Source organism: Micrasema longulum, unplaced genomic scaffold (genome assembly GCF_059751315.1).
Source record: "Micrasema longulum isolate JH-2025_06_02 unplaced genomic scaffold, ASM5975131v1 h1tg000136l, whole genome shotgun sequence".
NCBI lineage: Eukaryota > Metazoa > Arthropoda > Insecta > Trichoptera > Brachycentridae > Micrasema > Micrasema longulum.
Genome location: NW_028277342.1, coordinates 844,478 through 869,584, shown reverse-complemented (window position 1 = coordinate 869,584; position 25,107 = coordinate 844,478). Strand labels below are relative to the sequence as shown.

The 25,107-nt window shown below is 31.7% G+C and overlaps 1 protein-coding gene across 3 annotated transcripts in view; it reads right to left on the bottom strand.

Moving 5' to 3' along the window:
* Positions 1–25,107, bottom strand: part of LOC148284270 (dystrophin-like) — a 404,658-nt gene that overhangs the window by 27,175 nt on the left and 352,376 nt on the right. For all 3 annotated transcript variants that reach the window (XM_088242412.1, XM_088242414.1, XM_088242413.1), the window contains one exon: positions 14,848–14,946. In XM_088242412.1, coding sequence (XP_088098538.1) covers positions 14,848–14,946 — 99 coding nt within the window. The remainder of the gene's footprint in view (positions 1–14,847; positions 14,947–25,107) is intronic.

Genomic DNA, 25,107 nt, shown 5'->3' with positions numbered 1-25,107 from the left:
ACTCTAAAGCTTTCTTAGAATTCTTCCCATTATCAAATAAGAAAAAATCTGAAATCACGTGAACAAAATACACTTATCAAAAATACATTTTATAGGTAGGTATAAGTTGAAAAGCGGCCAAATTATCTATAAAATGTTTACAAGCAAAGTCAACTGTTAGGTTTGCTGTGAATTTTCAATATAAACATTTCACATAAATATGAATCAAATTATTTTTATGCAAGGTAAATAATGAATTATTTATCAAATAATGAACGCAGAAAACGTCAAAACATTCAGAAATAATGCATACATTTTTACGTAAACATGATTATTTTTTTGCGTGTGATTATATTTTTTTATTTATTAATTCGAATTACCTAATTATTAAATGAGTGATAAAACTGTGTACCATAGTTGCGGTGCGGTGCACACAAAATGTAGAGATCCGTCCATTTTGTAGCTGAGATAAGCATTATCGACAAAATCAAGAAAGGAGTTCACGTTGGCTTGGACATGCAGAGCGGATGGACGGCGAAACAACGGCTAAAAAGATTTACGATGCAAATATTGATGGATGCAGAAAATGAGGAGGACCGAGAAATGTATGGCATGAAAAATCTAAAAAATACTTGAAAAGTATTTGTTGGAACATGAGTATGAATGAAGATATTGTAGAGTAAGCGAGGTCTGTATGCAAAGACAGAGAGATATGGCGTCCTATCCTCTCTGTGCACTCATACGGCGAATTAGTTTCTTTTGTTGTGGTTATTAATTTACAACGATATTAAATTAATGAATAGTGGAGGTGGGTTGCGCACGGATCGATAAGTGGATCAAGCCAAATAGATAAAATTGTGTGTACTGTTTATGAAATTTGGTCTACAGGTCTACATAAATTGGTTATGATTTTTTTAGTTTATATCGCCTATTATGTTAATGATAATTAAGTTTATTAGATCATTTACGTTTTTATTTTATTATTATGTTATCTTTGTTAAATAACTCATTTAAGTCATGTTTTACTTATTGTAAAATGTTTCCCTCGGTACAAGACACCCAAGTGGGGGAACATTATTCTGTATAAAAAAAAGAATACAAAAATTAAAAAAGTATAAATAAATAAAATAAAATGTTTTGCTTTCATTTTTTCAAATTTACATTATAGATTTTAAAAAAATATTGATCAAAATTGGTTAAAAACAATAATAAAATTACATAGGGTATTTCAATACATAAATTAAAATAACGTTTCGACCTCTCTAATATAGTTAAATATCATGTTTAGAGATAGAAACTTTAATTTTCTAGACAAATTCCTTAAAATTAGATATTATATTTTATTTCGAATATTTAAATAGGGCACATATAAACGTGTTCTTTTGTGTGCTCTAATAATAACAATGTTCATATATTTATTAAACAATATATTTAACACATATTTTTTTACCTATATTTTAAAAGAAATGTAATTTTCTACTGAGTGGAGTAAAGTTCAGGATGTAGTGAGTCAAAATGTTCCTCCTCAAATCACAGGCAAGCTCTTGTGCTTTAAAAAAGGTTTATTTATATTTTTGTTGTATTTTATGGTAAATATTTTTATATTTTTTCTCAACTTGTTCATATCTTCAATATCCTTGATTTATGTAGGGTGGCATTTAAAATTTGTGTGCCTTAGTATGTATAATCGCTGTAATTGTTAAATATTTATTGCGTTGTGGTAATACGAAGTAATTTGGACATTTTTTTTTAGAAAAAATAAATATTTGTGTTCTTATGATTTACCTAAATATTTCTGAGAGCCATTTTTTTAACGAGTTGTAAATAACTCACTATTAGAAAATGGGAATCAAGTTGGGGTGGAGTGGAATTCGAACCATGGGCCATATAATAAGTTATTTGTATCAATCTTGTAAAAAAAAATGTGTATTTTTTGTTGTTGTAAATATCAGAGATTCAAAATGGTGAATAAAGTATTGAAAAAAACAAATATAATAAATAATATAGTAGAATCAACATGTATTTATGTTTTTTTTAATTGATAATTCTTAATTTCTGTTTTAAACAACCCTTAGAATTATAATGCTCATTTAATATTACGACTTAAAAAATACTAAATTACTCTATTACATCAATTGTAGAGTGAAACAAATCTTTTTTCAGTTTATTTTTATTCATACAACTGGCAATAAACAACTGTTTCAGAAAATAAGAGTAAAATGACACTACCGCGGAGCCACAAACCGACTCGAAAAGTATTTATTTATATTTTGGTTATTAATATATTACAATAGATAAAAAACAAGAAATCTAGGCATTCACAAGGCTTATGACTGGTCATTGATTGGTTGAATGGCCACTTTACACACTACATAATATTTTCCACTTTGCCTATGTTTTGAACACCTACGTTACTTCGATTCTTCCACCTGTTGATCTTTGTGAAGTTGAAGAATTGTTTTAGAATGTTTTGTGAAATTAGAGAATAATTATAGAATTAGAAGAATTTTTGCACCTACATATTAGGCAACGCCTGAAAAAAAAATTCTTGAGTTTTTTTTTTTAACTAACGGGATTCAAATGAAAATTTAAGATGACAAATCAGGAAGTATGTTGGTTCTTAATCAATTTTTTTAAATGTGTTTAAATGTATGCATACCTTTAGAAAAAACTAACGCAGAAAAAAAATATTCCAAAGAGAAAAGTTACACCGCCAAAATCGTTCATAAACCGAATTTTCATCAAACAAAAAAATACTCGGGGGACAAAAACTCTCGTTTAATTGATAAAATTGATGAATGATTCACAATGGATACCTTACTAAATAATTTTTCGCTAACAAACCTCGTGCTTTGCGAGAACAAAGGCCTGGGAGAATTGGCGGTTGGGTACAGAAAAACGATTTCAAAGCACTAATACAATGTCAACAAACAACCTCATATATTTATATTTTATTTTATTTTTTACAAATACTGCTTAGGCCAATATATAAAGAAAAATAACAGCAGATTTTGACTTCAGGTAACACTGTTGGGAACATGAAAAAAAATTGATTGCAACCGAGACGAGAGATCACAATCATTTTGAAAATGCGTGTAGGGTCCATCTTCGTTCTACGTTTCTCCAATATTAAATTAATTCATATTTACATATTTAACTCAAAAATTTGTCTAGTGAATTTTTACGAGTTCTCCGTTGCATTGTTGTGTCTGTGGGAAAGAATATAGTTCTGTGTGTGAAATAGAACCAGAATCCAGGGTGCTTTTGACTACTTAGCAGCTCTCGGGTAAAACCCCAAAAAATTTAATCGGGTGGAGAAAATTCCGTCTCGTGTGATTGGCTGATTCGTCTACCGTGTGTTTAGAAAAAAAGGTTTCTCGGTAAATTCGTGTTAAAAAATAATATTTTACTGAAACCTGGGTGTTCTGTAATAGGGCATACTGGTCTGTTGAGGTGCAAAAATAAAAACAAACATTTCAACAAGTCAGGAATTACATCAAACAATAGTTGGTAAGTATTTAATAATTTGTGTTGAGCGTTAAAAGCATTTCACTGTTTTCATTTTAAAGAATTAAATACAACCTAATCCAGACATTATAAAAGGGATTACCTATGTTAAACACAATCGCATTTTCTCGTGTGACGAATAAAATTTTGTATTGAATACTTGAGAAAATCGGAACCAATTGTTTATTTGTTTGAAATATTATTATCATAATTTCCCTTTCCGCACCTAATGGTGCATAGGGCACTGCATTAGTACACCAATTGAAGCGTATCTTAAATAATTTTGTTTCGTAAAGATGATCACTCTTATAAGTACCAGTCAAAGGACTATGAAATATTCTAGTGTAAAAACAACCTTATAAATAATTATTTCATTTAAACCACGTCGAGAATCGAACCAGAGACCTCTTGCATGGTAGGCAAACGCGCTCATCATTACACCACGAAGCCGTTTTTTAAATATAGTACCTACTGTAAACATGTTTTTTTTCCCCTAAAACTGTTATTAATTTTTAAATACATTAAATTATGTGCCTACCTACGCTTATGCAGTATTTATATCTTTAAAGCATAACGTGAATCGATATTATTTAAAAAAAATGTTATTACGTAAGTGCCTACATCTTGACTTATTATACCATTAAAATCTTTAATTTGAATTTTATACCTGTCACGTAAACGTCATTTGGGCGTATTCTGATAGTAAATAAATAAATATGAATCCATCGGATGCCATTTTGAATTCAAAAATACAAAACGAAGTACGAGTAAATATAACAATATTGTGTCATTAATATTTCTTTGTCTTTAAATTTCTTTTCGATACCTTTTAACTTTATATTTGATTACATCATAATTTACAATGTATTAAACAAATAAAATAAACAATTTTATATATTTGAACAAATAGAAGAATTTGTATATCTGGGAAGCATGTTTTTAAGAGATGAAAGAGTAGAAAAAGATGTGAAAAGGAGAGTGAATACGGTTAACAAAATGAACGGCGCAATAAGCACAGTAACTGCTAATAAAAATATGTCAATCGAAGCAAAACTGGCTGTGCACAACTGAGCTTTAGTTCCAACACTTATGTATGGAAGAGAAATATGGAACTGGCAGAGGAAGCATGAAAGCCGAGTGAACGCGGTCGAAATGCGAGCTCTCAGACGAATGTGTGAGAAATCAATGTATGACAGGGTTACGAATGATGAAATCAGGCAAAAGTGTAAATCTGAGTCAAATATACTTGATAATATTAAGAAAGGGTCTCTGATGTGGTTCGGTAATGAAGAACGAATGGATGAAGCAAGAATGGTAAAACAGGTATGTATGGCGAGAATGAACAATAACGTGGGACGAGGACGACCAAGGAAGACGTGGCATGATCAGATAAACCAAAATCTTAAGTCTGGTCATGACAAAAGCAGGTAGAACCGAAGGGCATGTATGACAAAATGTAGAAATGTGGAAGTAGCTAGAATGGTATGCAAGAATATGTATATGTGAATACGTGTGTGGCGGTCCATTCTCTCTGCCTACCCCTACGGGAAATGGCGTGATGGTAGTATTTGTAGTAGAAGTAGTAGTAGTAAGTATATAATAAAAAAAAAACAAATTTATATTATGGATTTCTATTTACCATTGAATAAACTGCAAATCCTTGTATTAAGTACAGCTTGGTTATGAAAACGAATTTAGTTTGAGCATGAAAAAATGTTTTTGAAATTGGGAATTCGCGTAGGATCACACTTTATTTGGATTCCTGAAATATTAGATTTTCAAAAGGTTTCAGGATTAAAGAAAACGTGTCTAGAATTTAATCACAAAGTGAAAACGAAATTACCGGGGGCGAATAACATTGGATAATAAAATATTAGTTATCATTTCAGAAGTGAAATATTAATTTTGAAAATTTTTGTTCTTTGAAACATTGAACGATAACATTTTGAAGTTAAACTTATTTTTGTTTTTCTCGAAAGACGAATGTACGCGATGTGAATTGGGATTTTTAATTTTATTATCATTTACGATAAAACGAATATATGCTTATAATTTAAATATTCTTTCATCATTCGGACGTAAGTAAAATAAAGGAATATAATAGGAATAGAATTATAAAGTAGATTTAATGCCAATATTGGTTTGTGTATGTGATCTGATTGACAAATTGTTGGATGAAACTCAAACCAGATAACTGATTGACACTTTGTATCAAAATCGATAAGTGGATTTTCGTAAATAAATATCTTCAAAAATACAACAGCGTTTTTGTAATTTATTGATTAATATTGGCAAACAAACAAACGAACAAATCATCGTGTCATTTCCCGGTAAGAGTAGGCAGAGAGGATAGAACGCCATATAAATATGTCTTTGCATACAGATCTCGCTTCCTCTACATTCATGCACCTCATGCTCGCCAGCCCATTATTACTACTTTTGACATGTCCATCTTCAAGTGTTCGTTGAATTTGGTCATGTCACGTCTTTCTTGGTCTTCCTCTATTTCTGCATCCATCAGCATTCGCATGGTAAATCTTTCAAGCTGTTCTTCTGCTGTTCATTCGGTTTAAATGCCCAAACCAACGCAGAGCTCCTTTCTTGATTTTGTCGAGAATACTTATCTCAGCCTTACATAATGTCGATCGCCTTACTATAATAATGTCCGCTACCTAGTTGGTGTATGTGGTATTCACGAAATCTCTCCAAGTCTTTCATCTGTGGCCAAATTCCGTGATCTCTCCGATAATTGCCGACATACTGTCAGCTGTGGAAGCCAGGACCGTGAGAACCTGATGCCTGGAAAAGTGGACAAGCGTGGTTAAGGCTCTCGGGAGACATCCGTAATATATACCTCAGCCAGCTGTAGTGCTTCCGCTTGATGACGTCTGTCACCGGAGGTTTCTGCGCCCGTTACCCTTTTTCTATTTTATTTACAAGTCAAACCATCGCATTTTATATGAGGTGAAATAATTCGGATCAATCTCACCCACATCAATAAGGTTACTTTAAAAAAATCAACAAATAGATTTTTTTAAAATTCATACTATGAAATATGCAGATGTATAAATGTCACGCATTGAGTAGGGATCAATTAAATAAACAGTCATGCTTGCGTAACACAAAATGAATTGGTTTAAAATCCAACTTCTTTGCATGCCATCACATTTTAAAATTTTGATAATTCAACAATTACATTGAGAAAAATTGGTACGAATGGTGCGTGAAATGTAGAAAGAAAGTACTACACACAAATAAAAAAAGAAAACTAGAATACTTGAAATATTTTACTCGGAGAGAGATAATATCATCATCATCATCATAAGCTCGACAGCCCTGGGTGGGCTTTGGCTGAACCCAGGAGTCTCCTGCACTCTTGCCGGTAGGCTGCCCTTCCTCTCCAATTACTCACTTCTAACATTGTTATATCTGCGCTGATGCAGTTCATCCATCGCATTTTAGGCCTTCCTGGTCTTCGTCGTCCTTGTGGCACAGATAGAGTTAGGCGGTTTATGAGGTTTTCGTCGTCCATTCTAATTATATGGCCAGCTCAGCTCAAGCGTTCCACCTTGGTGCAATTGATTACATCGGGCGCTCGGTAGATATCTTATAGATCTTTATTATAGCGACGACGCCAATGGTTGTTTTCTCTCACAGGCCCATAGATAACTCGGAGGATTTTTCTTCTTCTTTGATATAATATTATCCATTACATTAAAAACCTACCTAAACATGTCCAGCAAAGCTAAATGCTTTGACAAGGAAGCGCGTCGGCCGACAGCGCCCTTTGTAATTCATTATTACAACATCTCCTTTATTGTTAATTTCCTGATAACGATGTGGATATTTGGCAATACGAATGACTGGAGTTCGGATAAACGAAGTGTTAAGTTTTTTGTTTAATAGTTCTTAATTTAAATTCTTACTGATATTGGCGCGTGCCACACCAGAGTATTGCTACTCTGGTGGGTACTAATAACATAGTATATAAAGAAAGCACAAGGGCTATAATCGATCTCTATTTCATTTTTTCTCGAAGTCTTCGGTCGTCACAGAGCGCACTGTGCTTTAAAATAAATTGTATACAGTCCACTTTTATCAAAATCTTTTATTTAGTAAAGATCGCCGCCATATTTATTGAATTGGCTACAACCATCAGCACACATTTTCCCACGGAGTTCTACTGTATTATAAACTGATATTCAATTGAAAGGTGTCAGTAAAAGTCCGATAGTTTTTGAATTGACGAAATGAAAGTCACGTGTGCGAGTTCGCTGTTATTGGTAGTTGAATCCTGTTCAAAATGTTAATTGAGTTTTAAAACGGGAGGGAAAATTCAGTGCGACCGTTAACTAGATGAATTCAGAAGCGAGAGAAGGAATATAAGCGAAAAAATTAGCGTAAAAGAGGAGAGAGAGAGAGAGAAATAGTTAGTTACACATACGAATAAAAAGTATTACAATTTTATGATTGCGTAAAATTGTTTAGACCTATTTGTAAACTCTCAATTTTTAGTCTTAAAATGATTTATTTTGTAATACAAACTTAATACGTTTTAATTATCGTTGGGTAAATTTTGCCTTTATCGGTTAGCAACCTGATAACGAAGTATATTATATTTGTACAATTTCGCAGTTATTACCCCAAAAAAATAGCTTTTTCTATTTAAATAAAAAAGGGGGTTTTTGGAATGATCGAAACCGTTAGCAAGACTTAGCCAATAAATATAAATAAAAAACTTTAAATAAAAATCAAGTTTTATTTTAGTGAAATACACATTTTTTTCCCTTTATTAGGGCCTTTATATAACAAAACTTATTTTCGTCCAATTTAATATAATATATATTTAAAACATGCTTCAAATATCATTTAGAAGGACGGGACGAATTCATAATCATAAGCCCGCTGTCAAAATAAAAACTAACTTTTCTGTGTAATGCCGACCAACATACGCAGAAAAAAAAAGAAAACTACTAAAGGATGCCAGTAATTAACAATAAACAGGCCACTTTTAAATTTTGTTAGGGACGTAAGTAAATAAATGAATACTTGAGAAGAGTTAAATATAGATATTTAACTGTAAATATATTTAACTTACAGTACAGAATACAGAGTACAGAAGTACAGAGTACAGAATATAAGCAGCCCGAACAGCATTTAACAAAATGAAAAATCTTCTTTTCGAAGATGATTTAAACCTACAGCTGAGACAACGAATGGTTAAATATTATACATGGTCTGTTTTACTGTACGGTGTAAAGGCGTGGACTCTTAAAGTAAATACTATAAACCGCCTGAAGGCATTTGAAATGTTGACCCACCGAATGATGTTAAGAATATCTTCGACCGACATGATAACCAACAATGAAGTATTACGTAGATGGCTCTACGATAAGAATAGAGAAATATTCCCCATCGTTAAGCTCCGTAAAAAATCATGTAAACGTGATTTGTAAATATGACATACTTCAGCTTATCATGAAGGAGAAAATGGAGGGACGTAGAGGGGTCGGGAGAAAACAGCTTTCCTGGCTTCGAAACATCCGAGCATGAACCAGGATTAGAACTGGGGAGCAGCTTTTTCGCACTGCTCAGGATAGGTGAGCTTTCTGCCAAGTGGGCGTTAAGGTCGAGGGGACCCGAAATGACACGTGAAGAAGAAGAAGATTTAACCATAAGTATTTACTATCTGTTCAATAGGCACTATCAGGTTTTTATATAATACTCTTCCTTTTCAGATTCCTCTTATTTAATCTAATTATATGCAAAATTCATATTGCGTACATTGCAAGGCGACCTTTTAATATTTATTTAGGTAAAATAATGTATCATTAAACATAGATCTATTTGCGATTAATCCTTACGGCGTGCGGCGTTTTCTTACGAAGTATATGTGGAGTTTTTGTTTAATACATTTGGATTTAGATTATTATTTATGTTATGTTTGAGAATATATTTTAACTTACTGGTGTGCTTCTTGTGAAAACCTGTAATATGTTAATTTGATTTGTTTTTTATACATCAAAATATGATAAATTTAGCTGTTGGTTATCTGAATAAAGAAAAAAAATATACATCATTAACTTTATTCGTCTTTTTCCTTTTTTGCTGTTATGTCCTTATTATATTTTTTTGGAAATGCATGTAACTTGTCTGTGGCCGATGTTATCATGTTTTGGTATAAGGCCCTTATGAAGGGAAAAAACCGTGTACCTACCTAGAGTTTAAAACTATAATTTAATCAAAAATCTTTAATAAACGACGCGACGAACAAATATGTACAAAAACTAAAATGAATACGAAAGAATTGCAATGAGTATTCCTTAAATTAAATAAATTTACATAATTCTTATATTGTTTCATTGTGTCTTTTATTCTTGAACGCATTAAGCGAAAACGCAAAGAAAGAAAGTAATTTATCTCGCCTTTTTTAATTATAAGATTTTCTATGGAAAAGAAAAGTGATGAAAAATTCTTAAATTAACCTAAGATAAATGCCAAAACCGCTTACAAATTAACCACATTACTTAAATTAGTTTTTTTTTCAATTCATTATTCATTAAAAGTTGAAAAATGAGATGTACGCATTACCCAGATTTAAACAGCATCTTTTGTTAATGTGAAGCATATTTATATTTTTACTCTTATTAACAAATATTTTTGTATTAATATTAACCTTTTTTAATATCAAAAATAGTCTTCCAGTAACTTTTAATGTTACGTGTACGCGTGATTTCCTTACACAGGATTTTTATTCGAGAGCAGCCATTGAGTCGAAAACACTTCGCAACACGTTTATACACTAAACTTTACTGTGTTCTTCATCGGCCTGGTCACAGAAAAACGTATATGCGTTTAATAACACAAAATAATTTGACATACAACTAAGGACTTAGTGTAACAAAATCCTTTTATACTGTTTTTATTCATTTGTTGCGAATAAGAATATAAATAAGAAAAATAAGACAATTGTATTGACATTATTGTAACCGTGTAACCGGCGCGGCGAAGTTAAATTTTAATATGTACTTATAAAAGTTTATTGCAAAACTAGCGGTTCACAATGGAGTTCTAGTGCTAACTCTAATGTATGGGTGCGAAGTATGGAATTGGAAAAATGGTGATGAAAGTAGGTTAACTGCTGTCGAAATGCGATCCCTCAGGCAAATGTGTGGTAAAGCGATGTATGATAGGTGCACAAATGTCGAGATCCGTGAACTGTGTAAGGCTGGGACATGCATTATCGACAGAATCCAGAAAGGGGTGCTGCGTTGGTTTGGACATGTGGACGCATGTTGGAGCAAATGGACAGCGAAAGAACGGCTACAAGGATCTAAGATGCGAATGTTGATGGATGCACAAAACAAGGAAAACCGAGAAAGACATGTACATCACATCGGCGTGCGTGCATGAGAAGTAGTACGAATGTAGAGGAAGCGAGGTATGTATGCAAAGACAGAGTGATATAGCGTTCTATCCTCTCTGCCTACCCCTACGGGGAAACGGCGTGATGGTTTGTTAGTTGTCTAATAATATAATAATTGATCATTTTTATACCGTCATTTCAGTATTTTAAAAATGGTTACGTGTAATTTTTGAAAATGATACACTGAATTTGAGTTTTATCAATTTTATGAGAAAATATGTTCAAAAATAAAAACATTAATGGAAAACGAAAATTTCAAATTTAGATTGAAATTTCGAAAGTTAAGAAAACTTGAAAATTTGTGAAACGTTACTCAACAAATCAAGTAATTATTTTAGTAGGTTAATTAAAACTGAAAGGCAAGGTTAGGCATGTAATTAAAGGTGGTGTAATAAATATGCTAGAAAAATTATACCTTATAACTTTATTTCTTTAAGCTAATAATATGAAAACACGCACCATTCAACACAATGAAAGAGAGTTCTGATTATTATTTGAGCAAGCATATTAAGTTTTGGATCGCATCGCAGAGTCCATCGTTAGGGTTGATGTAATTTGTGTAGAAATTTGTGTAATGGATTTGTACCGTGTCGAGGTTAGGGTTACCATATGAACACATTTCAGATTCAGTGCTGCAGAACATTGTTTATTTGATATTTTTAAACACAGATAACAATGATTTATTCACTTAGTCTAAAGACTTTTAAGTGAGACAGTTTTTTTATAATACAGGTTTATTTTACGCACGTTTATGTTATAGATATTTATTTATTAACATTTAACAGACACAAATATGAAGCAGATATTTCTTCAGTTCTTTTTTTTCAGTTGAAGACTTTTCACGTTAATGATATTTTGCGGGAGATCATTGAACATAACGCAATTCAATGTTCGTTCTCCAAAGTTATTTGAAATTCACGGAATGACGAGGGAATCCTTAGTTTTTAATCTAGTGTTGGTAGTGTGGGAAACTCTTTTTTTACATTCCGGATTCAGAAAGTGATCAACAATCAATTTGTAGTCACAAAGTTGTTTTACCAGCAGGACATTACAGAATAATTGATTTGAGGAACTTAGACGGGACTCCGCATGGATTATATTCGAGACCGGATTTTTGCCATGCCTACTGAAAACTGCTTTCAACCGATGCAAGCCTACTTTTACGAAAAACGTGCTGAACAGCAATGAGCCATTTTCTTAATGGCGTGCAGTGACAGAACTTGATTTTCCGAATTACCGAAGATTTTTCAATACCCTTTTTTAATCGAACCACACAACACGACGGAAATGTAAAGCACTTTTTTAACTAATGACTTCTGAGTGGACGTAGGAAAGAAACAGATTTTCAGAGAGTTTTATTATTAACTCAAAACAACTTGCAACACATGACGTGCGAAGAATATTACACTAAATTTCCGTAAAATTTATGAAAGCTGTTGCAAATGCCCATAAATACAAGTGTTAATTTAATTTAAATAATGGTATAAAAACAATTTTCAACTAAAATAACATTGCAATAACATGGGTGCATTTCTAAGGCCGGACTATAAAATACTTTTAACCACCTGCGACAGGCTTTCCTATTTTAGCCCACGATAACCCTACGTTATTTTTATAGATAACTTACACAGCGCAGTTAAATGACAAAAGACCTTCGATTGAATTCGAATAAAAATTCAAAGGAATTTATTGTGAAATTAAATGTTAAGAATTTAATCAATAATTTATAAGGCTTATAATAGCTTATTATCTGAAATCATCTGGTCACAGTATACAATCAACAAATAAGAAGAAATCTAGTATAAAATCTATATTTGAAGTACTAACTTTGTAGTTATTCATAGACAAAAAGACTCGACTTATTAGCTCCGTACGTATCGTTATTTCGAAATCACTGTAAAAAATAAAAAATAATAAAATTAATTAGTTAAGTATATCTTAATAAAGAAGCTTGGGCAGCTTTGAAACTGGTCGGTAGAAGAAAAAAAAATAAGTGGTTAAAAATAATGTTGTTATATATTTATTTTGCAGCAATTTAGATTAATGGACAATAATCCAGAAAAATCAATTTGCTTCTGAAATGTCTAAAAATAAACATATTTTTAGTCCAAATCTTAGACAAGTAATATATTTTTAAGCCGCTAAGGTTTTAAAGATAGATATACCAATATCTAAAACAAGAAGAAAAAGATTTAGTTTAGTAAAAATGGCCACATTTTATCATACTTTGGACCAACTCTCATCCAAATTAATATCTACTTACCCATCCTTCCCATTTCCTAACGCACTCCACGTAACAATAATCCTATGTGCGAGTGCCGGAAAAAACGTTATACCAAACGAACACTAAGCAAGTAAAGTGCTCCCAACAAATTGTTAATATCGAGCTGTGCCAGCGTCTACCTAGACCGCCATCTCTAAACACCAGCTGTGCCAGCGTCGCATGGCCGCCAGCTTTTACACCAGGTTCTACGTCATGCCTCAATATCAGCAGGTTAGTGGAAAGCGAAACCTTCCCTTTCTTCAACCGTATAGTCCACTGTCTATAAAATACTCCCCAGGATGAGGTATTTTAATTATAATTGAAGATAAACGAATGGAGTTTTGTCGCAAATTTGAAAATATGTACTTTTTTCTATAAATGAAGATTTTATAAGTACAGTAGCATAAAACCGATTTGCAAGCAAATGAAGGAGTTATATTATCAATTATAGGGAAATATCATATACTACGAATACCGCTAGAAATATATGAAATGGATTTATAATGATTGATTGTATTTTAAAAATCAATAAGGATATTGTAAAGAGAAATGATTTCATACATTTTATTCATGAAGTATTTTTTTTTTAAATACGTCACTAGAAAAACGCGACATATTTGGCCTTGATAGTTGTGACGTCAAGATTCGTGACAATGTTCTAAACAAATTTGAATGGTCGGGAACAAATAAGCATGAATCGTGACGTATTAGGGGCGTGCCCAATGGAATGCCCGTTTTCACGGAAATCCAAAATTACAAATTTAAATATATTTTTTACGCTACTAATAAGTAACAAAAAATATTTCTTTTACTTTTTCATAAAATTTTATTACTTATAAAATGTTTTTTAAAAGTTATATTTCCCTATTGTACAGGTGTTCAAAACTTTAAGCCCAGAAATCTCTGTTCTTTGTTTTTGTCACAAAGTAACTGAATAAACTGACGATGTAGGTACATCAAAACCCAGTCACTGGTAAAAAATATTTTTTAAAAAGCGGAACTAAACTAAATACGTTATTTTATTATTGAAATTTATATATATTACTTTTAAGGGTTTTAATGAGTTTAAAATATTCCGCATGCACATCACGTGAACTGAAGTGATTTTTCATTATTTCAAATTTATTTCATTTTATCAATGTAAATTGCCATCGTTTTGAAAGGCAGTAAAAGCAAATGTAATCAATTTATCATTTTCAGTCGAATTTCCTAAATGTAGAGCACCATCTATACAAATTTTGCGGAAGTGTGTTCTACTGCTAAATCGGTGAAGGAGGTCAGAAATGCAAAGGATAAAAGCTTTCTCGCGCTGTCAACAGATGTCAGGAAAATTGAAAAGTATGCGGTACACGGATAACAGTTTTTCAAAATTACTTTTAAAACAGATGATTTAACTAAACATTTCAGTAAATAAATGAGATATAAACAAAAAAAAACCTGCGTTTTTTGTTGGGAATAAATATAATCGTACAAAAATGGCCAGATTGCATTGAAATGAGCATCATTCTTGCTACCCATTTTGTCCGTTTTGAGTTGAGAAGTTATTTATGACTTTTTCGACGTAATATTCGTTAAAACAAACTCAAAAAATATATCGCTATACACGTATAACTCCTAAACATTTGTCAGTTACATAGTAATCTGGTACGGCATCATAGAAAAATAATATTACCTTCTGTTTGTCAATGTGTTGTAAAATCTCGTCCACATCGCCTACTAATACTGTTTGCTGTCGCAACATGTCTTCTTCAACTCTCAGCCAATCCCGAATCTGAATAAAACAATAATAAAAATAGATAAAATATCAATAAAAAAACACAAAGAAACAAACTCATTAAAGAACTTATAATTCACAAGACATAATTGTGGGCGCAATCTAATTTAAAATTTGATTAGATATCCAAAATAAAATATTATTATATTTTGGATACCTTACCAAATTTAATATGGAATTCTACCAATTAACTGCATACACACTCAACAATCTATTTTGACGAATACAAATAACAAATAATATGACGATTTTTACTTAAAAGTTAACATCTTAGCTGCAACAAATATTGTTCACAATGGCTTTCCCTATTCTTTTTTACAGTCGGAGTCCAGTCTAGTCGGATTGTAACAGATTATATTTTCAGACACGAAATTTTTCAAAAGAATGTAGAGCAAAGTTAGTAAGTAAATATTTTTTTTAGAAAGGCCATTTAAATACAGGACATAATTCGTCGTCCATCTTTCAAAAAGGCGTATCCCGAATTCGGTAATTTTTTAGATGACTTTTTAAGACTTTTTTGGAAATTTAAAAAATAGTTTTAAAATATCTTGCTGTATTTTGCTGGGTTTTTAAAATTATTTTAAGACAGTATGATGTCCATTTATTTCATAAATATAACTTAATTGTTATAAAAATAGTCATAGCTCAATTTCGACAAAAAACGAAATACGCCTTTTTGAAAGATGGACGACGAATTATTAACAACCTAATTTAACAACAATGTTTTGTTTAAATTTGTCCAAATATTTGTAGACAAGGACTGGATTCAACCCCCTAGGGGGCTGTTAATATTAACATAGGTAATACAACAGAGATGAAGAACATTTACAGAAGGCATTATAAAAGTCCAGGCATCTACTGGGCTTGTGACCTGTCATTGGCTGGTTTAAGTGGCCACTAACTTCATTAAAATATAGGCAGAATGGTGAATGTTACACAGTGTGTAAGGTGGCCACTTAAACTAGCCAATGACAGGTCATAAGCCCTGTGGATGCCTGGACTTTTATATTACCCTTCTCTAAATGTTTTTCATCTCTGTTGTATTATGTTAAAATAATTTACGTCAAAATAATCCAAGTGCTTTGAAAAAAATATTTAGATAAAAATTCTTTTTGTTTTATATTAAAATATATAACAATATTATTACATTTATTAAACACGTGTTTTTACTCGATTTATGAGGTAGAAACGTTATTATAAATTATGTACGTACAAACCATTTGTTATTTTATATTTTATTTTGTCAACAATGTTTTTCATTACATATTTTTTTTTTTTAAATACACACGATTAATATACACCAAAGATGAAGAACATTTTAGAGAAGGAAATATAGAAGTCTGGGAATCTATAGGGCTTTTGACCTGTCATTGGCCGGTTTAAATGGCCACTTTACACATTGTGTACCATTTACCAGTCTGCCTATATTTAAACATCTATATTCCTTAAATTTTTCCACCTATTGATATTTATGAAGTTTAAAAGCTGAAACCTTTAAAATGAGAATTAACCTACTACACCTCTATTTAGAGGCCTGTCAGCAAGGGAGATAGAGGGGATATGGAAGGAGGTACAACACCCAAAAAAAAAATCTGTGATTTTTTTCTTGCAAATGGCCAGTTTCACAGTTGGCCGTCCACCAACTGCACCACGGCGCCTGTCTATATCCTATTTAAATAATACTGTTTTTATTTATCAATGGCATAATTTAGTAACGACATGCAATGTAAAGAGATGTGTTTTAGTTATATATTTAGGTAAAACAATAGATTTACATTCACTGAATAAAATAATAAGCACTTGATTGAATTAAAAGGGGGTAAATGGACAAGGATGCCAGTGCATATTGATTCCTTTGAAGTGCTCTGACTTCGAGAGATTATCGTGGTAGGGTTTCCCTGGCTTTATCAAACCAAAGTTGATTTTATCATTATGCTTGTGTGAATTGCTACAACCAGGAATTTAAATTTTATTTGCAAAAAACTTGATAAGATTGTCATTTAAAACGATACTGGAATATGGATAGTTTTAAAGGTCGGAAGACACATCAATGTTATCGTAGTAAAGGATCATGTTATTTGATTTTTTTTAAATTTCCCATAGTATTTTGAAATATAAGTGATAAAATACGTGGGTACACAAATGAAACACATTTAAATGAATAAAATAAAAGAAAAAAATAATAACCCTACATAAATAAAATATTATTTTTTTAGATTATAGTGTTTTATATGTTTACTTTTGTATGGGTACTATTGTGTACCATATTTACATGTATACTTATTTTTTAAATTACTTTAAATGTTATTATTACTATAACTATTTTTTTTATTATTTTTTTTGAGACAAAAGAATATTATTGTATTCAATATATGTACCTATATTTTGTACCTTATAAAAAAAATATATAAATTCTTTTCCTTTTAAAATTTTATCTGCACACATTGTTTAATTATTTTTTTATATCTAAATATGTTCTTTATACAAAACTGTTGTGTTTAAAACAGTTTTTTTAAATTTTTTTATTTATTGGGGATATCAACAGTAACAAAACAACATGTAACAAAAATATAACAAATAAAATATACAGAGAATAAAACCAATGACAGATATCCACAGAAATACATTAAATACACGTACAATACATACTAGTGTGTTTGTGTGAGCGTAAGTGAGTGAGAGGGTGGGTGAGTGGGTGTTATATTGGAATGAGGGTAGACATGTGTGTAAATATTGCACACGGGTCAAGTGTCGAAAATATAAATATATTTAAATTAGAGATAAAATATAATAAAATAAAATAAAATAAGATAAAATAAGACTATATTATTGAAACTAAGTATAAGACAAAAAAGTATGTTTTAAGACGCGCATTTTAAATGTTATTTTTTTACAATCAAAAAAAATTATGTAACATAATACTTTTCAAATAAAGTTTTTCACATAATAAGTGTTTATATTATTTTCAATACGTATCTTTTTAAGATCAAAGGCACTGCGTGCCGTGTATATTAATAAATAAATAAATCAAGACATAATATTTGTTTATAAATTTGTATAGACCTTTTTTAATATATGCGTAGACCTGTTTCGAGATTACTGCCGCATCATCAAGACTAACCACTAACAATTCATATTATAAAATATTAAAATGGCGAGAATGAACGGTAACGCGGAATCAGGATGACCAAGGAAGACGTGGTATAATAAGATAAACCAAAATCTTAAGTTGAACCGAAGGGCATGTATGAGTAAATGTATGTATGTGGAAGAAGCTAGAAATGTATGCCAGGATAGACGTGTGTGGCAGTCCAATCTCTCCGCTTACGCCTACGGGAAAATGGTGTGATGGTAGTAGTAGTAAAAAATACTGAAATAATAAAACAAGGAATGAAACGAAACCGGTCGACGTACGACAAAAAATCAAAGTTATTTGTACAAAGTTGTACGCAAATTAATGTAAAATGTCATACCACAAAGTCGAAAAGGATTTTTAGAAATATAAAAATCCAGTACCTACAAGAAACACGAAAAAAATAACCAACGAAATAAAATTTAAAAAAAACGAGAAATCAGGCACACTATTTATTTACTCTTTTATATGAAAAAAGTTAATTATTTTGGTTTCTGTTGTGATGATCACCGCCTTAGAATATTATAAAGTGAAAAAGACTAATTATAATTAAAACGTTGTATTTTATGTACTTAAACTATTATTTCTACTTTAATAAATTTTATAAATCCATTTAAATACGTTGAATCTTTTTTTAATAAAGAAACCTAAAAAAAAACACTGCAGTATTTTTACTTTCTCCAAAGTTTGAACTGAAACAGGATTATGTAATTATTTGTAGGTTTGTCTTTTCGTTTAAACGAAAATTAAATTATCGCATTGTTACTTTTAAATAAATCGTTTTTAAAAAGTAACACAAAGTATTTTGTCAAATAAATATTTAAAAATAATTTAATTTTAAAAATTAACAAAGTTATGTGAAGAGACGGTTTACATTATTATAATAATATTTGAAAGCATTGTATATGCGATTCAGAAAAAGAAATAACAATAAAACAAGGGTTTTCAATTAAGCTTTTGTGGACATTTCGTAATATGCAACCGCCGTTACTGAGCCGTCACTCTCCGAATTACGTGTCCCATATTTGTCCCATTTCCCCCACGACTTCCCTACTTCTGGTCTCCTCACAATATTATTATCGTTTAGCTCAACAAAGCAAATAATAATTTAATCAAGAAATACGTCTTAATATGTATCACTTAAGAGGTATTTACGCTTCCTAGCGGAACGAATTTTGTATTAACGTAGTAGTGTCTTATTGAAGTAGGGTGAATACGCTAAATACGGACCGGAAGGAATGTTTTCATTTGATTTCTTCTTCTTCACATCTGCTACTAAGTAGCATGTGGACATCATCAGACACCTCCAGCACTCTTGTCTCCTCCCACGTCAACCCTGCGTCTTTCGATTCTGACGAATACAGCCGAAAAATCATCATCGACGGTCTTCTTGGACGGCAGAGGCCCGCAGGTGTGAAGAAGAGAAAACTCGGGTTAGGGATCTGCTCGGGCATCCGCAACACGTGTCCAAGCCAGGTCCACTACCGCACCCTCAAGACGCTCGAAATCGAACCACTTATTATATTTTTTTATTTATGCTTTATTAAGTGAGTTCATAACATCTTAAGGACTAATATAAACTTTTAATAATATTTTTAAAAATTATCAAAATTTCTCAATAACATATTTTTTCAAATTAATTTAAAATATTCCGATATTTTCTATTTTCTTTATTTCTTCAGGAAACTCATTGTTCAGCCTCAATCCCTTGTACAATGAGTTTTGAGATTCTGTTTTTCTTCTCATTGGTAATCTTATCTTTTTTTACCCCTTGTTTTATATGTATGACATTGTTGGTTAAATTTTATGGTTGTTTTTATTTTATTCATCTTCTTAATTATTTTATGTATAAAATTGCTGCATTATATTTAATTTGTTGCTTTACTGTGAGCAAGCCAATTTCTTTGTGCATTCTTTCTACATTAGAATAGATATTTCTTTTGAGTATAATCCTCATCGCCTTATTTGGAAAAAATTGTATATTTTTAATTTCTCCTTCATTACATAAAAAAATAATGGAAGAACAGTATTTTATGTGTGGACATATTATTGTTTTATATTTAAGAATACTACTTTTTATATCGATTACATTTCGCAATCTTCCGATAAATGAAATTTTTTATGAACTTTTTTTGTTATATATTGAGAATGTGTTTTGAAATTCAAATATCTAGCCAAGTAGACCCCGAGATACTTTATTTCGTCCACTATAACACTATACCTAATATTCTTTTCAACTATTTACTCACAAAACTCAGAAGATAAGTGTTTTTCGTTTTAATAGGGTGCCAGGATTCGCACTATGGCTTCCATTCGAGACTTGACTCTAAAAATTTCAAGTCTCGAGATATTTTCAATATCAAGACTCTTGAAATGCTAATACCAAAATTTCAAGATCAGCAGTACGATTCTGAATGCTCTCTATGGGGGTAGAAAACGCGTTGCTGGCACGTAATTGAAATACTAATTAAAAAACATAACGATAAAAATATTAAATTTTTAATTTAATATTGAAAATGAAAGAAGAATTTTACGATTTCTGTGCTACCGTAAGCAACACTAAGAATCCAAAGCAAAAAACACACTCGCCAGGTCAAAACTGCCTTCGAAATTTAATTACCGACAGTCTTACAGATGATGGCGACATAGAATAACAAAGGCGAAGTATTAGAGTAGTGTCTAATATGAAAGCTAGAAGATTATATATATTATCATATATATTCAACTCTTTCTGCACTAATCTGTATACACGCAAATATGGACAAATTGCAAAGTTCTAAGCAATTCCTTTGAGTGCAGTACAACGACGCATATTGTATTATATTTAAGAGTTATCGGTTTTTCAGTGCATCCAATATGTTTGCAGAAGGAAGCGTTTTGCTGGAATAATGAGGCACCGGGTAACTGGAGTCAGACAGCGCCTGCTGTCATCAGAGGAGGCCTATATGCACCAGACTCCAAGGTTGAGCGAGAGATGGTGTCGCTCTCTTGAGTTCGTCCCTCAGTGTAACTTAAGCCAATATTATCAATTTGTTCCTATTTTCATGCAATTATTATTTTTGTTCAAAAAAAGTGAACCCTAGAGGCGTGCGTATTTATTATTATTATATCGTGCGCGACCACTCGAAATTTTACCCCAAATGGACAAAAAACGTCAGTGACAAATGCACTCGTGAAAAAAGAACACTTTCTCTATTTACTTATTGAAGCGAGCAATCATTCGCTTGGGATAGGCGAGTCGCGGGCGAAAAAGAGGTGGTACATATTTTTACCGCACTTTCACCTGATTTACTGCACAGGAGAGAAGAGTATAGTTCTAAAGTATCAATTTCATCCATAACGCAATCGATACCTCTCTTCGATATTATCTGATCCCGTATGTTCACATAAAAATAGCCGGAACCCCTGGCCATAACACGTGCACCCCCCCCCCGGGTGACATTACGGGCAGGTGGGAGGTAGATGTAGCGGGTAGCGGCCCCGGTACAAGGCCGGAGGAATTCCGTAATAACATTCTTGTCTTGTACACAAGCGTGCGCCACGCGGTAGTCACGTGCTACGTCATACATAAAACATTATCCTGTCTCGTCCTGCGGGGTATGTGAGGACAAAGAATAACTTTGGACCAAGTCCACTAAATATAATTCAGACATACCCAAAAGTCTAGGTCACTAGTGAACTATTTAATATGTTAAGTACTAAAATATTTTAGACATTTTATACCACTTTGATGGCATCTATATAAAACGTAAATAAACATCTTTCCACTGTGCCTTTCAACTACATTTTTTTTATTGATAAACACTCTATTTCGTTAAATGTGTGTTGTTTGTGTTCCTGTATTTTATCAATGTAAGTGTTAATAGTTTGGGTGCTAAAGTAATTGGATTCTCAAAACCTAATGGTCAAAAATAACTACACGTAAGAATTTGTCAGCATAATAAAAGAGCATTTTTTGGTTTTTTTCTTCAAATGAACGCAGTACATTTATTTATTTTTAACCATTAGATTTAGAATGTTCAATTACTGTAGCATGTCCAACAACTACAGCACCCATTCTACCTAAAAGCAGTAAAGCTGTAAAAAGAAAATTAACAGAAAATAAGTACCAACTAAAACTCTTCAGTAAAACTCAAGAAATACACAGACATGTACAAAAAAATCTCAAAAATGTCTTCCGTTAGTTTTACTAAAATTTACATTTCATTTAATAACAAAAAAAGAAAGCTTAGATGCATGTTTTTATTAATTCAGAAAAACATAGTCATTCGCAAATAATATTAAAAGATAGATTTCGTCAAAAAAATCCAAAATAAGTATTAATTAATAAATTAAGTAAAGAATTAGAGTATTAAATACTTTCCTAAATCATAAACTAGGTACATGAAGGAATTTACCGTAAAAATTCAACGTGCAATTAAACGTATCTAAATGAATACTGAGATCGTAAGTTTTACACGTTTGTGGGGACTAGAGAGTTGTTGTCTATGGCCACAGTGCCCAATGGACCTATATAAGGGCGCGTAACACGTCACTCGCCCTTCTCTGTCTTCACCAGTATTCAAATTCACTCTAAAATATTATTTGTGTAATCTTTGTATTTTCGTGTGCAATAAACGCAAAATTTCACACGTCGGGGTCACCATTTTGTAGAGGATTTATTATAATACTCTACTTGATAGTAACTATTTGTTAGCTCATGTAAAACATATTATGGTTGAATGGATTTAATGGATTAACCTCAAGGAATAAATAAATAAAATAATTGAAGTTACTTACAATTTTTTGGTTTATTACACAGGAAAATACAAAGATTACACAAATATTATTTTAGAGTGAATTTGAATACTGGTGAAGACAGAAAAGGGCGAGTGTCGTGTTACGCGCCCTTATATAGGTCCATTGGGCAATGTGGCCATAGACAACAACTCTTTGGTCCCCACACGTTTATCTAATAAATTAATTAAAGATATAATATTTTTGTTTTTACAAGTTGGTACATACAAATTTTAAAAATTCCATGTTAATCGTCTTCCATAAGAGATGATTGTTTGAAAATAATAAAAGAGAATTAAAATAATAAATGAACATTATAGCAGTTATAGCCAGGGGGCGCATTTTAATTGTGGAGTTGGAACATTGTTATTGCGTGCCCTATATCAGGCATACATAACGAAAACAAGTCGGGGAAAGAATATCTATTATTTACCTGTAATTGGTGATTTGCGTGAATTACAAAAGGTGTGAGGAAATTAAGCGATTTCGAAGGTTGACGTGCAATACCTCTATTTTAAAAATATTCAAAAACTTAATTAATACGAATAGTCAAATCGACCGATCGTTTAATATTTTCTTCGTCTCTAATTTGTATGAAATTGCGAGATAATAACAAGGGATGTTCTGATGTCTTGTCATTTCTCGATGTCGTATCTCCGCTGACCGTGGGTTTAAAGTGTGCAACTCGGTTAGGCCTATACGTGGGTAAGACCCTGTCACCGAGAGGATACGTGTCACTTGATCTGCACACCAAAGTGACCGTATCTTTTAAGTAGATCAATCGAACGAATGTGTCTTTTGCTCATTCGGCTCATTTAGGTCATCGTATCTCCGCATCTTTCACATCATCGTATCGTTTGTGTCTCCATAACTTTCGTGTCTTTCATATCTCTAGCTCGTTTCGTTATTTCGTTCGCTTGAGCCAAATGCGTACGAGCGGTGAATAAAACAAACGATTCTAAACCTTTGGCTGGTTTGGCATGGTTTTCTTTATAGATTTGAAAATATTGTTCTTTAGATATTATAATATCACAAACCTGTAGAAAACAGATAATTTTTTTTGTTTACAAAAAAAACGTTATATTATACATTACAGAAAGTTATATTTCATGCTAGGTTTTTTTTTTTTTATTTACTTATACAATAAATTTTTTAAATCCCTTAGAGGGTTTACATTTTTTAAAATTAGTTTTTTATGTTTATAACGTGTGCAGGTATAATACATATATTTTAAATAAACTAAGGCAAATGAAAAAAAATATACACAAATAAAAAAATTTAAAGAACATTATTCGGCCTCTAGCACAAAATGAATAACTGACCTAATAAGTTATTCCACAATAAGGTTGTAATCATTTACATTGTTTCACTTGTAATTATTTTTTAATGTTATATCGTCCAATTGGACTGTTTTTCTGAAATTGATATATTTTAATCACTATTTATTTTAAGTTACTTTATTTTTTTAAATGTTGATTATTATGGTTTAACACGGGCACAGCCTAAAAAGCCATTATTAGGTTAGTGAATGTTTTTTATAATGAATTAATAAATAAATAAATTAATTAAATTGTTTCCGTAATTATTTATACTGAACAGAAAAATATATAATCTAATAAACTCGAGCGAACAAACTATGAAAACGAAGATATGAAAGATCCAAATGACACAAAGAGCCATTTAGTTCGGCGCTCTTTTCGTTCGCGAACTAACTGACCGAGATGAAAGAAACATGTCTCTAGTTCAATGTTTCTGACCTTGTCAGTAGGACAGGGTCGTTCGCGAACTACACACCTCTATGTTAGACAGGGTTCTCACGCGGACAATACCAATATCTTGCTTATGATGGTCTTTAAACTTCCGAACGGGTTAATTTATAATTCCAACATTTTGATGCGCATAAAATTATATGTACCGAGCAATTATTTAAGAGCTAGGCAACACAGACCATTTGTTCTTCGTGAATGCAAGACAAATTTACCGTTGATGGTGCCTGTGGGAAGGATGATTGGTCAGTTGAACAGCCTACCGAGAGAGGTAGAACTATACCATGTTGGGGTTGCCAGTTTTCGACTCTTCCTCTTAATAAAATAAATAAAACAATACAACAATACGACCGCAGTTCACACGCGGAACGCTGCGAAAATGAATACACGACGAGGCGCGTCACGAACGAGTTTGCCAATGAAAGATAATAATAACTATTATTATTATAATAAAAATAACAATAATAAATCTTTCGTAAAAAA